General features: G+C 37.0%; 1 protein-coding gene across 1 annotated transcript in view; it reads right to left on the bottom strand.

The window, feature by feature from the left end:
- Positions 1 to 1,708: 1,708 nt before the first annotated feature.
- Positions 1,709 to 18,095, bottom strand: part of LOC124709272 — a 119,146-nt gene continuing 102,759 nt past the window's right edge. The window contains exon 6 of the mRNA XM_047240827.1: positions 1,709 to 1,980. Within this exon, the coding sequence (XP_047096783.1) occupies positions 1,898 to 1,980 (83 nt within the window). The 3' untranslated portion in view covers positions 1,709 to 1,897. The remainder of the gene's footprint in view (positions 1,981 to 18,095) is intronic.

Genomic DNA, 18,095 nt, shown 5'->3' with positions numbered 1-18,095 from the left:
CAATTTTTTGTATTTGAAAGTAAACTGATTTTGGATCAGATTTCTTGCGAGACCATTGGATACCTAGTGCTTCCAATTTTTTGAAATTGATGCTATGACTCACAGTATACAATGCTTTGGAGAGATCTAAATTAACTGCTACTACACTACTGCTTTTTTTCAGATTTTTGATTATTAGTTCAGTGTAGCACATTACTGCTGTTTCTGTGTTTTTACGTGCCTGAAAGCCATCCTGATTATTGTTTAGGAACTTGTTGTTTGTTGTGGTCTTCAGTCCTGAGACTGGTTTGATGCAGCTCTCCATGCTACAGTAAAGCTGCATGCTCTCGGGAAAAATTACGGCTGTAGTTTCCCCTTGCTTTCAGCCGTTCGCAGTACCACAACAGCAAGGCCGTTTTGGTTAATGTTACAAGGCCAGATCAGTCAATCATCCAGACTGTTGCCCCTGCAACTACTGAAAAGGCTGCTGCCCTCTTCAGGAGCCACTCGTTTGTCTGGCCTCTCAACAGATACCCCTCCATTGTGGTTGCACCTACGGTACGGCTATCTGTATGGTTGAGGCACGCAAGCCTCCCCACCAACAGCACGGTCCATGGTTCATGGGGGGAGGTTTAGGAACTTATGGTCATTTAAAAGTTTTTGTTGATTCAGTGCTTTCTCAGTCTGCTAATATGTTGGAGAATGCCCAGTGGAGTGAGACTGGTCAATGGTTTACTACCTGATACTTGTTTTTAAACAATGGTTTCACTTAAGATATTTTCAACTTTTCACTAAAGGCAAGTTTTCTATGTAGGTACCTCATCTATTCCTAATATCATCTTCAGTTAATTTTGCTTTTAATATTTTATGTTTGTTCATTAGATCTATTCCCTTGCTGCAGGCAGCTTCTGGACACTGGTTTTTCTCAATTTGTTGGACTAATGAAATGTTCTGTTTTAGTATTAATATTGTCTGAATTTTTGAGAATGATATTATGTTCGTCACATGTCTTCCCTTCCCAGTCTTCACATTTACCTAAATTGATTTCAGCTTGTTTTCAGACTGTGTTATTAAGTGACCATTAGTCAGAAATTTTGGCTTAGGTATTACTTTTGCAATCTACCTTCCTGTAGCTCGTAATATATTCTATAAACTTTACATTTGTTCATGTTTGCATTTTAGAATTTAGTATTTTTAGAGTTTTGGAAGAATTTTTAAAGCCAGATGTGATCCAGGAACTTGCCTTTGCATTATCACAGAATCTGATTCATGACAGCTTCTTTGTAAAACACCTCTTGAAATACCTCAGGGAGATTGAGGAGAAGGAATTATATGCATCATTGATATTTGTAAGGGACAGCACTTTTACTCTGGACTCTTTGCTTAGGATATTTACAGAGATTTTTACAGTTTTTTCAATGGCATTGACCGAATTTTGAAAACAAGAGCATTGTGGTATGATAACACTAAATCAGCATTTGTTATACCTACCTCAGCAGGTCCTACATAAGTGCCCATAAGTAAACAAACATCATACTAATTTTCACAACCAGCCATCATAGTCATTGAAATATCGACAAAACTGTTATACGCATGCCACATTACACTGAATAAGTATTTTAGTATGTCTGATATACAATACTGAAAATAGGTAAAGTTATTTGGATTCAAAGTAATGACTAGGTAATGAGGAATCAACAGAACATTTTGGAGAGTGGTAGTTCGTTTATTTATTTGACAATAAAGTTTTTATTGCTGCACAAAAGAATATTTTTGATACACGAGTTTCTGCTGTTGGTAATAGTCCTTAACTGAAATCACTTCAGTTTAAGTGAATAAATTCAACACAGGATTCCTCTTTGAAGAAGTGAGCTTCAATTTCTCTGTGATGCTCTGACATCCTCACGCAGCTGCAGCATTATCTTGCATTAACAAGGGACAGGATTGTTTCAGCCACACACTGGAGTGAAAGGTAGCTTTGCATGCATTCATCATCACTGACTGTGAAATAAAAAACAAAAAAATAAAAGTATAGACTTGTGTAGCAAGGACTTTATTCGAGTAAAAAAAGCAGACAAAACATGTAAAAAAACAGATTCGTAGAAAAAAATAGCATTTTCTTCTGATTTTATTGCTGACTAAAACTAAGATTTATTTTGTTTCAGTTTCTCATTAAGATTATGTTACTGTAACAAGTATCTATTTTATTCTCTTAAGTTTAAATAAAGCTCTTTATTATAATTTTAGCTAACTAGCTTTTATCTAATCTCCTGTGATAGTCTACCTCTTCCTACTTTGTGCCAATCTATTCATATTTGCATATATTCTACAACGAACACATCCTTAACAAAGTATTTTGAATTTTCAAATCTCTTGCCCTTACAACTCTCCTTTCTACCACCCTTTCAGCACCAATTCCAATATTCTTTCCTTGTTAAGCTCTTTTCTTCTGGTAATCATTTTTCAAAGGCTTCTCCTTTGCTGACTCGAACTTGCACTTTATCTATAAAATGAATTTTTAACTTCCTGCTATCATACCTTTTTGAATTTGCTATATTTCCTTCTCATTACAGTGAGTGCCACCTGATGGTGTTGAGAGCGTTTGACACGGTAAGGAAGGGACAGGGTGAGTCAAAAAGGACTTAACAACTTTGGAACGATATAAAAATTTATTGAGATAACTTACAGAATCAGTAGATTCGTCATTTTGTAGCAAAAAACCCCCTAAAATTCCACATAAATGAGTCAAGTGTAATTCTGATTCAATGTGACTACCATTTGTGATGTGGCAACATCCCATATTAATCAATTTATTCCCACATTTGTTGCAGCAAATAGGGCATAACTTGTGCAATGACAGCTTAGTTTCGATTTTTATGGTCAGCTAAATTATTTGGTAGGGGAGGAACATACACAGTCTTTAATGAAACCCCAGAGAAAGAAATCCAATGGTGCCAAGTTGTGGGAATGACATGGCCATGTAATTGGCCCTTCATGGACAATCCACCAAACTGGGAAGCGATTATCAAGGAAGCCTTGAACTTCCATGAGGAAGTGTTGGTAATGAACCATCCCATCTCTGTCATCTTCATTGATCTGTGGAACTAAAAAGTTTTCAAGCATATCCAGGTATACAACACCAAAACACGCAGTGAATGTCCCCACACCAGTGAAAGTAGCCATTTTAAGTATGCACTATTCTGGTGCTCCTGTTGGCGGAATGGGTTCTGATACCCTAAGTGAATCAAACTTGAGATGGTTTGCTATACAAAATGACACATCTACCAATTCTGTAAGTTATCTCAATAAATTTCTATATCATTTCAATGTGATTAAGTCATTTTTGACTCACCCTGTATATAAGAGGTGCAGAAATGAATGGGAATCATTCTAACAATGACTCATGCCACACATAGGGAAATCCATTGATGTAAGACACATTGATAAAGAATAGATGTAAAGGTAGTCAGCACATGCATCAAGTTAACTTGTTGCTCAAGTGCAAGTGTCCACAAGCAAGATTGGTTTTACTTGTAGCTAAAGGGAAATCAGTGAAGTGTGATAATGCATTGTCTGCAGTGACAATTGCACACATGGTTGCAAGTACATGTTTAATGAATTCATTACTTATTCCTCATATTATTTTTGTTTTTGGAGCTTCTCACCAGTTTGTTTAAAGATATCATATTATCTGATAACATTGGCTTGGGCAAATTGCTAGAAAACTTATGTAACTAGTAGCTTGGAATTATTCCTGCTGGCACTATTCTGGCTTATTCCAGGTTTATCCAGTAGAAATTATGTTCCAACTGCTAACTTTCATAGAATGCTCTCCTTTGTCATCATAGCACTGTGACAAATGGCACTTGAATGTCAACAAGTCTTATAAACCCTATGAACACAGTGGAAAGTCACAATGCCCAATGTCAGTCACTGTCTCTTGCCCCATTGCACTTTGTGTGGACATTCATGGCTGTATGTGACAAGACAGTGATGAGCTTAAAGTCTGAGGGCTGAGATAATTGGATCTAAGAAGATTGTTATAGACTGACACCTAGTACTGAGCATCTCGGAAATGGCAAAGCTGGTCAGTAGTTCATGTGCTACCATCTTGTGCATCTGTGGAAACTGGCTGAAGTATGGTGAAACCTTTTTTATTTTTATTTACACGTCAAGTTCCATAGGACCAAATTGAGGAGCAAATCTCTAAGGTCATGAAATGTGTCAGTACATGAAATTACTACATAAAAGTAATAACAGATAAAAATAAAATGTTTATGAACCCCAAAAAAGTCAATCCATAAGTTTAAGTAAACGCAATCAACAATACAACAAGAATCAGCTTAATTTTTCAAGGAATTCCTCGACACCCATGAGGAAACTCTTCAGTTTCGATTTGAAAGTGCATGGATTACTGCTAATATTTTTGAATTCGAGTGGTAGCTTATTGAAAATGGATGCAGCAGTATACTGCACACCTCTCAGCACAAGAGTTAAGGAAGTCCGATCCAAATGCAGGTTTGATTTCTGCCGAGTATTAACTGAGTGAAAGCTGCTTATTCTTGGGAATATTGTTAACAAGAAATGACAGTAAAGAATATATATATTGAGAGACCAATGTCAAAATACCCAGACTTGTGAACAGGGATCGACAAGAGGTTCGTGAACTTATGCCACTTATTGCCTGAACCGCCCATTTCTGAGCCAAAAATATCCTTTTAGAATGGGAAGAGTTACCCCAAAATAAAATACTATACAACATAAGCTAATGAAAATAAGGAGGCTAATTTTCATGTCAGATGATCACTCACTTCAGATACTGTTCAAATAGTAAAAATGGCAGCATTAAGTCTTTGAACAAAATCCCAAACGTGGGCTTTCCTCGACAGTTTACTATCTATCTGAACACCTAGAAATTCGAACTGCTAAGTTTCACTAATCATATGACCATTCTGTGACATTAAAACGTCAGGTTTTGTTGAATTGTGTGTTAGAAACTGTAAAAACCGAATCTTACTGTCATTTAGCATTTGTTAATTTTCTACAAGCCATGAACTTAGGTCATAAACTGCACTATTTGAAACAGAGCCAATGTTGCACACAACATCTTTACTACCAAGCTAGTGTCATCAGCAAACAGAAATATTTTAGAGTTACTCGTAATACTAGAGGGCATATCATTTATATAAATAAGGAACAGGAGTGTCCCCAACACTGATCCCTGGGGCACCCCCCACTTGACCATATCCCACTCAGACCCCACATCACAGCCACTCTCAATACTGTGAATAATGACCTTTTGCTGTCTGTTGCTAAAGTAAGAGGTGAACCAGTTGTGAGATTCTCCCCGTATTCTGTAATGGTCAACTTCTGGAGCAATATTTTGTGATCAACACAATCAAACATCTTACTTAAATAAAAAAAAAATATGCCTAGTGTTTGAAACCTTTTGTTTAACCCATCCAGTACCTCACAGAGAAAAGAGAATACAGCATTTTCAGTTGTTAAATGACTTCTAAAGTCGAACTGTACATTTGATAGCAAATTGTGTGATATAAAATGATCAAGTACACAGTTTTTTCAATAGCTTTAGCAAACACTGATGGCAGAGAAATAGGTCTAAAATTATCTATATTATCCCTTTCTCCCTTTTTGTAAAGTGGCTTTTCTACTGAGTACTTTAATCATTCAGGAAACTGACCATTCACAAAAGAAAATTTACAAATATGGCTAAATGCAGGGCTAACATGTGCAGCACAGTACTTTAATATTGTGCTAGGCACGCCATCATATCCATGAGAGTCCTTAGTCTTCAGTTATATAATTATTGACTCAATCCTCACCCCCGTGTTTATCACAAGGAGTATTTCAGACATCCATCTTGGAAAGGCATTTGCCAGGAAAGTTATATGATTCCCTGTAGAAACAAAATTTTTATTTAATTCACCAGAAATGCTCAGAAAATGACTGTTACATACTATAACTGTATCTGATTTATCAGTAAGAGAAATATTTTTACTACGAACTGACTTTAGATCGTCAACCTTGTCCTGCTGACCAGGCACTTTCTTCACAACTGGCTATATGTGGTCAACGGCAACAAAGAATCTGAAAGAATCTGAATCTATTGTTTTAATTTTATGCTGTGTATTAGCTATTCTATTTGTATACCTCATACTCTTTGCCTTCCTAATAACATTTTTAAGTACCTTACAATACTGTTTGTAATGGGCTACTGAAGCTTGATTGTGACTACTTCTAACATTTTGAATAATTCCCGCTTTGTTCTACATGATATTCTTATCCCACTAGTTATCCACCTGGGCTGCCTATTACTGCTAGTATCCTATTTAGAATGTTCTAATGGAAAGCAACTCTCAAAGAGCATGAGAAATGTGTTAAGGAAAGCATTATATTTATCACCTATGTTATCAGCACCATAAACATCGTGCCACTCTTGTTCCTATGTCAAGGTTAAAAAACTCTCTAATGCCATTGGATTAGGTTTCCTATATAGTTTGTAATTATGTATGACATTTGTCTGAGTACAAAAGCCTTTTAGTGTTAAAATTTGTGCATCATGGTTTGAAAGGCCATTCACCCTTTTACTAACAGAATGCCCATATACAAGGTGTTACAAAAAGGTACGGCCAAACTTTCAGGAAACATTCCTCACACACAAAGAAAGAAAATATGTTAAGTGGACATGTGTCCGGAAACGCTTACTTTCCATGTTAGAGCTCATTTTATTACTTCTCTTCAAATCACATTAACCATGGAATGGCAACACACAGCAACAGAACGTACCAGCGTGACTTCAAACACTTTGTTACAGGAAATGTTCAAAATGTCCTCCATTAGTGAGGATACATGCATCCACCCTCTGTCGCATGGAATCCCTGATGCGCTGATGCAGCCCTGGAGAATGGTGTATTGTGTCACAGCAGTCCACAATACGAGCATGAAGAATCTCTACATTTGGTACCGGGGTTGCGTAGACAAGAGCTTTCAAATGACCTAATAAATGAAAGTCAAGAGGGTTGAGGTCAGGAGAGCGTGGAGGCCATGGAATTGGTCCACCTCTACCAATCCATCGGTCACCGAATCTGTTGTTGAGAAGCGTACGAACACTTCGTCTGAAATGTGCAGGGGCTCCATCATGCATGAACCACATGTTGTGTCGTACTTGTAAAGGCACATGTTCTAGCAGCACAGGTAGAGTATCCCGTATGAAATCATGATAACGTGCTCCATTGAGCATAGGTGGAAGAACATGGGGCCCAATCAAGACATCACCAACAATGCTTGCCCAAACATTCACACAAAATCTGTGTTGATGACATGATTGCACAATTGCGTGCGGATTCTCGTCAGCCCACACATGTTGATTGTGAAAATTTACAATTTGATCACGTTGGAATGGAGCGTCATCCGTAAAGAGAACATTTGCACTGAAATGAGGATTGACACATTGTTGGATGAACCATTCGCAGAAGTGTACCCGTGGAGGCCAATCAGCTTCTGATAGTGCCTGCACACGCTGTACATGGTACGGAAACAACTGGTTCTACCGTAGCACTCTCCATACAGTGACGTGGTCAACGTTACTTTGTACAGCAGCAACTTCTCTGACGCTGACATTAGGGTTATTGCCAACTGCACGAAGAATTGCCTCGTCCATTGCAGGTGTCCTCGTTGTTCTAGGTCTTCCCAGTCACGAGTCATAGGCTGGAATGTTCCGTGCTCCCTAAGACGCCGATCAATTGCTTCGAACGTCTTCCTGTCGGGACACCTTCGTTCTGGAAATCTGTCTCGATACAAATGTACCGTGCCATGGCTATTGTCCCGTGCTAATCCATACATGAAATGGGCATCTGTCAACTCCGCATTTGTAAACATTGCACTGACTGCAAAACCACGTTCGTGATGAACACTAACAATGTTGATTCTACGTACTGATGTGCTTGATGCTAGTACTGTAGAGCAATGAGTCGCATGTCAACACAAGCACGAAAGTCAACATTACCTCCCTTCAATTGGGCCAACTGACGGTGAATCGAGGAAGTACAGTACATATTGACGAAACTAAAATGAGCTCTAACATGGAAATTAAGCGTTTCCGGACACATGTCCAGATAACATCTTTTCTTTATTTGTGTGTGAGGAATGTTTCCTAAAAGTTTGGCCGTACCTTTTTGTAACACCCTGTAGTAACGAATAATGAATAAAAATATTGTCTATGGCTGTGTTACTGTTCCCCTGCATCCTAGGTGCAAAAAAGACAGTCTGTATCAGATCATCTGAATTTAGGAGATCTACCAACATCCTTTTTCTTGCTCCATCATATACAAAATTTATATTGAAGTCACCACATATAAGTAATTTTTGGTACTTTCTACAAGGTGAATCAAGAACCCTCTCTGAAGTCACAGTTAGGGGACCTATAAACAACAACAATTAGAAGTTTAGTCTCACTAAATTCAACTGCCCCTGCACTCCATTCAAATATCTGCTCAGTGCAGTGCCATGATATGTCTATGGACTCAAACGGAATACTGTTTTTTATGTACATAGCCACTCCTTCACCCTGCATGGAACTCCTAGAAAAACAGCTGGCTAATCTGTATCCTGGTAAAGGAAGCCTCTGAATTGCCAAATTATTTAAGTATTTAAGTTGTGCTCTGACATACCAATAATTTCAGAGTCAACATCTATAAGCAGTTCACTAACTTTATCTCTAATACCTCTAATATTTTGATGAAATATACTAATTCCTTCTCTACTTGGAAACATGATGTCCTCTGAAGGTGAACCCGTAAAGGAACTTCCTTTAAGGAGGTATACTTCAGTCTAAGAAAGGTGCAGCTCTAACACCAACTATTACAGGAATTTTTCCATGAGTTATCTCACCACCACCCACTACATTGTAACCTATAAGCTTTGGCAACACTACACTGTAACCTGTAAGCTTTCGCCACCTCCGCTTCCCATACCTATTGAGGTGCAGGCCATGCCTAGTGCAACCCGATCTACTAATAGATCCCACTGGCACCACTGCAATGTGACCCATGTGCTGTGCCATCAGCACCCTCCCCAGCCCCATGTTAATGCACCTAACAGCCACATTAAGATGAGGCCGATCATGACGCGGAAGCAGTTGCACGAAATGAACATTAGTGCCACCAGTTCGAGTAGCTATCTTTACCAGGTCACCACCTACATCATATTCCCTGCCCCTATCAAGACTGTTCCCTGTTCCACCCACAATCACTACCTCATCCTCCTCTGTAAAATTCCTACATAACTCCCCTATGCTGTCAGTCACCTGAGCCAATCTTGCGCTAGGCTTCACAATGCTGGCGACCTGTTACTCGCTCCCCAACATTTCCTGCAACTGCTGGCCCACACCTCAAACCTGAGGTACTGGGCCTCCATCCTCTTCACAGAATATGGAGGTTGGAGGATTGCTCATTCTGTAAAACAGGATAGGCAGAAATCTGTGGCAGATCTGCTGATAACAGTGCACTGCTGGTGAAGGCACAAATAATTTGGAGCACATCGTTCAGTGAACGTTGTTGTACTTGGGGATATGCAGAAAGCTATCAATAGGTATTCCCTTGTTGATCCAGTGACATTGTCACTTATGTTTCCAGTGGGCATGAACTCATCAAGTTTGGGCTGTGGAACAAATTAAATATGAGTCCTGCTCAAATGAACCACATTTCTTGCTACACCAGGTTGATGGTTGTGCCAAGATATGCATCATCCGGGCAAATGGCTGCTTTGAAACATGCACCCTGACATGGAAGCAAGCCAGTGGGGAAAATATTCTGGTGCGGGCTACATTCACCAGAGCTTCTTTGGGACCTGTGATAATAATTGAAAGCACCATGACATGAACATTACTGCAGACCAGCTGAATCTCTTCATGCTTAGTATCTTCCACAATGACAACAGCATCTGCCAGCAGGATTACTGTCTGTGTCACAAGCCCAGAATCATATTACAACAGTTTCAGGAGCATGATAATGAAGACATGCAGATGCTTTGGTCACCATACTTGCCTGAGTTGAACCTAATGGAACACACTTGGGATATTATCGGCAGCCAACTCAACACCCGCAAACCAGCCTCCTGTAATTTATGGGAACTGTGTGGCATTTGCATAGAAATGTGGTGCCACATACCTCCAGAAACCTTATTGCCTGTATTTTCAAAAATTTTAGAAATTTTTTTTATAAAAGATTGTCTGATTTCCTAAATACTAATAAAATATAAGATTTCCTAAATACACATAAAATATAATCTCCCTCATAGCATGGTTTCAGGAAAGGCTATTCAACTGAGAGGGCAATATTTGAATTTCTTAATGAAATCTGTGCTGAACTGGATGTGAGTGAATTTGTCACAGGCATATGTCTTGATTTATCCATAGCTTTTGACATCATTGACCATAATGCCCTACAAGCTTGACCAGTTAGGAATTAGAGGTATATCCAGTGAGTGGCTCAGGACACACCTAGTGGCCACAAACAGATAGATGAAGTGCAACATACTGACCATAACAAAATCAACTACTACTATTCAGGATAAGAAAATGTGAAATACGAGGTCCCTCAAGGATCAGTATCAGGACCCATTCTGTTTCTCCTGAATGTCAATGATCTTATATACAATAAGTATTGCCAAAATACCCTCCAGTTTACAGATGATACAAGCTTCCTTATTAGTGGGAAAATAGAAGAAGAACTAAAAGACTCTGATATCCAAACAATGAACAGTATAGAACAGTGGTTCAGGTATAACAAGCTAATTATAAATAAAGAAAAGACAGTAGCACTAAACTTCTGCAATCCAAAAGGAAGGCACAGAACTAAGACAGAGTTCTTGAAAGTGTTGACAGCACAAAATTTCTGCGACTCTGGCTCCAGAACAACACAAAACGGGAGGTTCTCATTGAATATCTGCAAAGAAAACTAAGCAAAATCTGCTACATGGTAAGGATCTTAAAAAGTTGTTGCAGCAAAGCCAGCCTGTTAAATGGATACTACTCCTATGTACATTTTGTAATTAAATATGGCATAATCTTCTGGGGCAGTGCAATAACAAGTTCTAAACTTTTCCGGTTGCAAAAGAGATTGGTTGGTTGTTTTGGGGAAGGAGACCAGACAGCATGGTCATCGGTCTCATTGGATTAGGGAAGGATGGGGAAGGAAGTTGGCCGTGCCCTTTCAGAGGAACCATCCCGGCATTTGCCTGGAGTGATTTAGGGAAATCACGGAAAACCTAAATCAGGATGGCCGGACACGGGATTGAACTGTCGTCCTCCCGAATGCGAGTCCAGTGTCTAACCACTGCGCCACCTCACTCGGTATGCAAAAGAGAATATTAAGAATTATTGAAGAGGTAAACAATAGGAGATCATGCAGATCCATATTTAAAAAAAATATCAATTCTTCCTCTTTTTATCTACGAAACATCAGTCTTCATAAAACAATATATTGATAGACACCCAGATATCTTATTAAAAAATGAAGATATACAATACGAAAGTCTGATCTTCATCTGAACTTTTCAGGATGCAAAAGAGAATATTAAGAATTATTGAAGAGGTAAACAATAGGAAATCATGCAGATCCATATTTTTTAAAAAATGTCAATTCTTCCTCTTTTTATCTACGAAACATCGGTCTTCATAAAACAATATATTGATAGACACCCAGATATCTTATTAAAAAATGAAGATATACAATACAAAAGTCTGATCTTCATCTGAAACATGTGAGAACATCATTGTGCCAAAAAGGCACTCTACAAATTGGGATAAAAATTTACAATAACCTGCCTAATCATATTAAATTTGTAAGTAAACTCAGTAGTATTAAGGCTGAACTAAAGGCATATTTAACTGATCATTGCTTTTAAAGTGTGATAAAGTACCTAGGAACCAAACGACAAAAATAAATATGCAATATGAATATTCTACTTTGCATGTTGTCTCTAATGTTTGTTGCATACATGATTCTCTGCTAAATTACTTAAATATCTAGTCCTCAGGAATGCAATACAAAATTTATTTTATGTTGTAAAGACTTAACCATGTCCAATATCCTTGTATATATTCTATATACAATTCATTTCATTTTCGATGCGTGACTGTAAATGCCAATTCTCAGCATTAGTGGAAGATTTAATAAGTGAAATTCAGTGTTTAAAAGCTGAGGTTACATTACTACATAAAAAGGTGAACAAAATTGATTGGCAGCACCTGTTGAATGATAGCAGGCCTAAATCAAAAACCAAGGAATGCTTTCTGACTATCATAACTCAAAACAGGTATCAGATTCTTGACAAAATACCAATAGCGGAAGTTGCAGCATTGAAACCCGTGCAAACTAAAAACAACCGTTCAAACTGTAAAAAAATTGTCAGTGATAATTTCAAAAAACGCCAAGTCCCAAACTCATGTTTTAATGCTAACCCAGTGATTGAACATAAACAAAATGTTCAATGTAACGACAGTGAAATCCGTGAAAGAAATGACAGCGTAATCCACAAAAGTGTATGCAAGAAACTGTTCCAAACCGGCAGCAGAAGAAGTGAGAAGTACAAGAAGGGCCAGATTCTTATATACGGAGACAATCATGGTCGCGAAATAGCTCAAAACATCGCAAATATCCAAGACGACTTCACAGCTGTGGCCCACATTCAACCTGGTGCACCTCCTCCTGTTGTAGTGAAGACATGTGTGCAAGATAGTGAATCATTCGCAGTAAATGATTATGTCGTTATCATTGGTGGTACAAATGATGTGGCTAAAAATGAAGCAAATGACGCTATCAGGCACATGAAAGCAACACTCGGTAAATTGACTTGCACTAAAGTAATTGTCGTCAACATTCCACAGAGACATGATCTAATGGACCAATCTATTGTGAACTTGGAAGTGCATAAAACAAATGTTAGGCTCAAAACAATATGTAACAAATTTCGCAATGTGTCTTTGGTAAACATCAGTAACCTAGATAGAAACCTGCACACAACTCATGGTATGCACGTGAACAAGAGAGGTAAAAAGATTGTGAGTAAATTAATTATTGATGGAATCAGACAAAACATCACACAAAGCAGTGTAAATAAGTGCATTGCTATGGAATGGCACAACCCACACAAACATGACATGCCACACAAAGAGCTACAGCTGACAAGCCAGGGAAACTTGTAAACCCTGCTGGACAGCCTGGTAGCTCTAAATCTCCCTGTATAGTCCATCAGGAGAAACTTAGCCCTAATATCATACAGCAGAACCCTTGTACTCTTAAAAATAACCATTCTGGTAGGGTGACACGTCCATCAAGTGTTCAACATTCCAAACTCACTTTCTAATTAATTCAGAAGAACTTTTAAAGTCTTGGCAATAAGCACAACGAGTTGGATACCATTACAGCAATTTATAACCCTGATGTTTTAGTTATAAGTGAACACTGGTACACAGATGAGCTAATTAGTGTATGTAAGCCACTCTCCATGATCTTTTGCTCTGCTTTCAGTAGAAAAGAGAAACGTGGTGGTGGGTAGCTATCTTTGCACCCAGTGGTAGTAATTATAGTGTAATAGATGTAAGTGCTTTCAGCATTGAGGGTGTAATAGAACTAGCAGCAATTAATTATAAGTAGGGGAAGGAGAACTTAATTATTACAGGCCTATACAGACCTCCATCTGGTAGCCTAGATAGTTTCTTTGATGTTCTTAATGACCTGCTTGTTGACACTGACAGTAAACAATGCAATAAAAATGGCTGGGTTAACATAATACTAACTAGAGATATAAACACTGACTTGCTGTCCAATGACTCTATATCTAAAAAACTAATGCTAATACTAACTCAATTTAACTTAACATTTCTGATAAACGAGCCCACTTGAGAGGTCAATAGTGTAAAATCATGCATTGACAACATTATAACTAACATGTCCCACTTTACATGAAGTGCATCAGTTCTGAAGCATTTCTGACCATCATGCAATACAGGTATTGATAGAAGCTGAAAATCTTCACGTCAATAGGAAAGAGAAACAATATGTGACAAAAAGAATCACCAATGATTTTTATTATTGCTTAGAACTATCAGGATTACTAGTAAGATATTCTGCTAGTAACTAAAAGTAAATATGTAGCCACAATGTTAAGAAACTCTACTAACACTGGTTTAGCTTTTTGGAAAGTAATAAATAGCTTTAGGGATTGTAAGGACAGATCAACAAGTGATTTTGTGATAAACCATAAAGGGCATATCATGAAATGCCAACGTCAGATTGCAAATGTTTTTAGTGAGTACTTTTCTTCTGTTGGAAAATCTGTCAATGACCATTTTAAGAATCTTCAGCATCGACATAAGGGCATTCCAATCAAACAAAGCATATACTTGGCCCCAACCAATAGCAAGGAAGTCAAAAACATAGTAATGTCATTAAAAAATACAAAATCAGCAGGCTATGATGGATTGTCTATCAGTACACTGAAAAGATCCATAGACAACATATCTGATGCCATGGCCACAGCAGTAAATGATGTAATTGAATCAGGTTGTTTCCCAGATAGTCTAAAGATAGCACAAGTAACCCCGATTTACAAGAAAGGTGATAAATCTAAAATTGAAAACTACTGCCCCATCTCAATCTTACCTGCATTTTCTAAGGTAGTTGAGAAAGTTATTTATACTAGACTAATGACATTCCTGAGTCAACACAATTTAATATTTGAAAATCAGAATGGCTTTATGAAAAACAAGTCAACTTCAGTAGTAGCAGCACAGTTAATAGACAAAATAATAACGGCCATAGAGAACAAGGAGGATGTAACTGGAGTGTTCCTTGATCTAGAAAAAGCTTTTGATTGTGTCAACATTGCCATATTACTTGACAAGCTGTGGAACCTGGATATCAGAGGAACTGGCTATGAGCTAATAAAATCGTATAGGAGCAATAGAAAAGAATTTGTCTTGTTTAAAACAAACAGTGGGTCTTACAAATCTAAAATTACTGATATAAAATATGGAGTGCCTCAAGGTTCTGACTTGGGACCCCTTCTTTTCTTGATTTATGTTAATGATATACAGTATTGTTCTCCTAACTGTACAAAAATATTGTATGCAGATGACACATCAATACTGTGTAAACACAAAGACTATGAGAGTCTGGAAGTGCTGTGCAACAGTGTAACTAATGAAATAGTCGAATATTTTAATGAAAGCCATCTAAATGTAAGTGCTTCAAAGACTGCAATGATGGAATTTAACACAAGGAAACAAATAGAATTTGACATGAAATTATCCATAGGAAATGACATTGTAAAAATGGAAAAATGGACAAAGTGCTTGGGAATTACAATCCAGGACAGCCTCAAATGGGACATGCATATCGATTCCTTAGCATGTAAGCTGTCGAAGAATGTGTTTGCTGTAAATATGATTAGCAAATACTGTAAGGACATGTGTGTTCTAAAAACTGCTTATCATGCCCTATTCTCATCAAATTTAAACTATGCTGTAGAAATATGGGGTACGACAACTCAAGCCAACCTAAGCACATTATTAATACTACAGAAAAAAGTTATCAGAATTATTTGTGGTGCCAAACCTCGAGAATCATGTCGGAATCTGTTCCCAAAATTAGGTGCGCTTACCATTATAGATGTGTACATATTGTAAGTTATATTGCTTGTGGAAACAATAAATCCAAATTTCAACTGTGACCTACACCAGTATGATACAAGGCAAAAGTTCAGATACCATGTAAATAGCAACAGAACAGCTTTATATGAAAAAAATGCACTTCATGATGGGCTGAAGCTAGCCAATGAACTACCAAAAAGTCTTACAACCATTCCTACTAACAAATTAAAAGATCAGCTAAAAAGAATTCTAATTGAAAAACCCTTTTATTCCCTAGATGAGTATTATATCTGTATGAAAAGTGCTTCATAAGTATGTCAAGCCCATAGTTTTAAGTAACCTAAAACTAATATAAAGTTGATAACAACAATATTTGTAATATTGTGATTGTATACTAACAAATGTAAAATGCATCAAAATGTAAAATTTATTAATACAAACAAATCTTTAGTTTGTAATTTATAAACTGATGTATTCAGAAGAATAATCTGTATGATGTCCTGAAACTGTATTATTTCTAGGGATTGTATTTGATTAATTGATGTTGAATAAATATTATTATTATTATTATACATGTAGAATTAGAAGGACTAAATAAATAAATACCAAGGACTTGTTGCACCTACGATGTGGAGAATTTTTGCTGCATTGCATCCCAAATGTGGACCAACATGCTATTAAGCAAGTGGCTATAATTTCTGGCTCATCACTGTATACTTACTAGCTCCACAGATGATAGAGAGAAAAAATGTACAATGACAAAAGAGAAACTATTTAGTGTGATGAGTTGAAGAGCACAGACTAAGGGAAAGGAATGAAATGAGACGCTGCTTGGTAGAATTTTACACAGAGAACAATTTAATTATTATAAACACTTGGTTCAAGAATCATGAAAAAAGGTTGTATATATGGATGAGACCTGGAGAGAACGAAAGGTTTTGGATAGCTCATGAGTGGTTAGACAAAATCAGATTTTTAACTAGAAAATATATCCAAGAGCATATGTGGATTCTGACAATAATTTATTGGTTATGAACTGCGGATTAAAAACTAAAGAAATTGCATAAAGGGAGAAAATTAAATTAATTAGATGGGACTTGCATAACTGGAAAAAAAACCCTGAGGTTTTTCAGAGTTTGAAAGGGAGCATTAGGCAGTGACTGACTGGAAAAGGATAGGAATAGAAAATGGAAGGGTAGCTTTGAGAGATGGAATAGTTTAGGCAACAGAGGAACAACTAACCAAAACAACAAGGTCGATATAACACATGAGGTCCTGAATTTAATGACCAAAGGACAAAATATGCATAAAAATGCAGCAAATGAAGCTGTCAAAACAAAACACACACACACACACACACACACACACACACACACACACACACACACACCCCTCTCAGAATTATTAAGATACTTTGGGAGAATCAACTATGACAATAGTTTTCCACCTGATAAGCAAAACAGGAAAAAATGACTTAAAGAAGGAAGGAAGGCCCTGACAGGTGTCAATATTACTGAAACATCTCTTTAATAAGTCATGATTGCAAAATACTAATGCAAATTATTTACAGAAGAATGGTAGAAGCCAAGTTATAGGAAAATCAGTTTGAGTTTTGGAGAAAAGTTGGAACATGTAAGGTGTTACTGACCCTTTGACTTATTTAGATAACAGACTGAAAAAAGGTGAATCTACATTTATAGCATTTGTAGATTTATATGTGGCTGTCTACAGTGAGGACTGGAATACACTACTTGAAGTTCTGAAGGTAGCAAGTATAAAATACAGGGAATGAAAGATTATCATGAATGAAATTAAAGTTCAGGCAGAAGAAATAAGAACTTTAAAGTTTGCCAGTGACATCATACTTTTATCACAGATAACAAAGGACTTGAAAGATCAGTTGTTCATAATACCTCTTTTTTCAAAACACTGTCTTCAAAAGAGGTATTATCAACAAAAGTAAAACAAGGGTAATGGAATGTAATTGAATTACACAGGCAATGCTGAAAGAAATAGATTCTGAAAAGAGACACTGAAAGTTATGAAGTCTTGCTATTTTGGAAATGAAATAACTGATGATGGAAATAGAGAGTATATTAAATGGACACAGTCATTAACAAGAAAAACATTTAAAAGAAAGAGAACTATATTAACAGCTAATATAAATTTAACTGTTAAGAAATTTTTTCTAATATATTTGTCTGGAATTTAGCCTTATTAAGAAATGAAATGGATGCAATCAGCAGTACAGACAAAAAGACAATAGAAATTTTTGAAATATGTTTCTAAAAGAAGAATGCCAAAGATTATGTTGGATAGTTAATGAAGAGGCAATGAATTGAACTGAGGTGAAAAGAAATTTAAGGCACAACTTGACTAAAAGGACAGATTGGTTGATAGGACATTTGAGGGCATCAAACAATAATTAATTTTTTTAGGGAGG

Source organism: Schistocerca piceifrons, chromosome 1, assembly GCF_021461385.2.
Source record: "Schistocerca piceifrons isolate TAMUIC-IGC-003096 chromosome 1, iqSchPice1.1, whole genome shotgun sequence".
NCBI classification, from domain to species: Eukaryota; Metazoa; Arthropoda; class Insecta; order Orthoptera; family Acrididae; genus Schistocerca; species Schistocerca piceifrons.
Note: the sequence above shows the minus strand (reverse complement) of the source record. Positions and strands in the feature narration are given on the sequence as shown.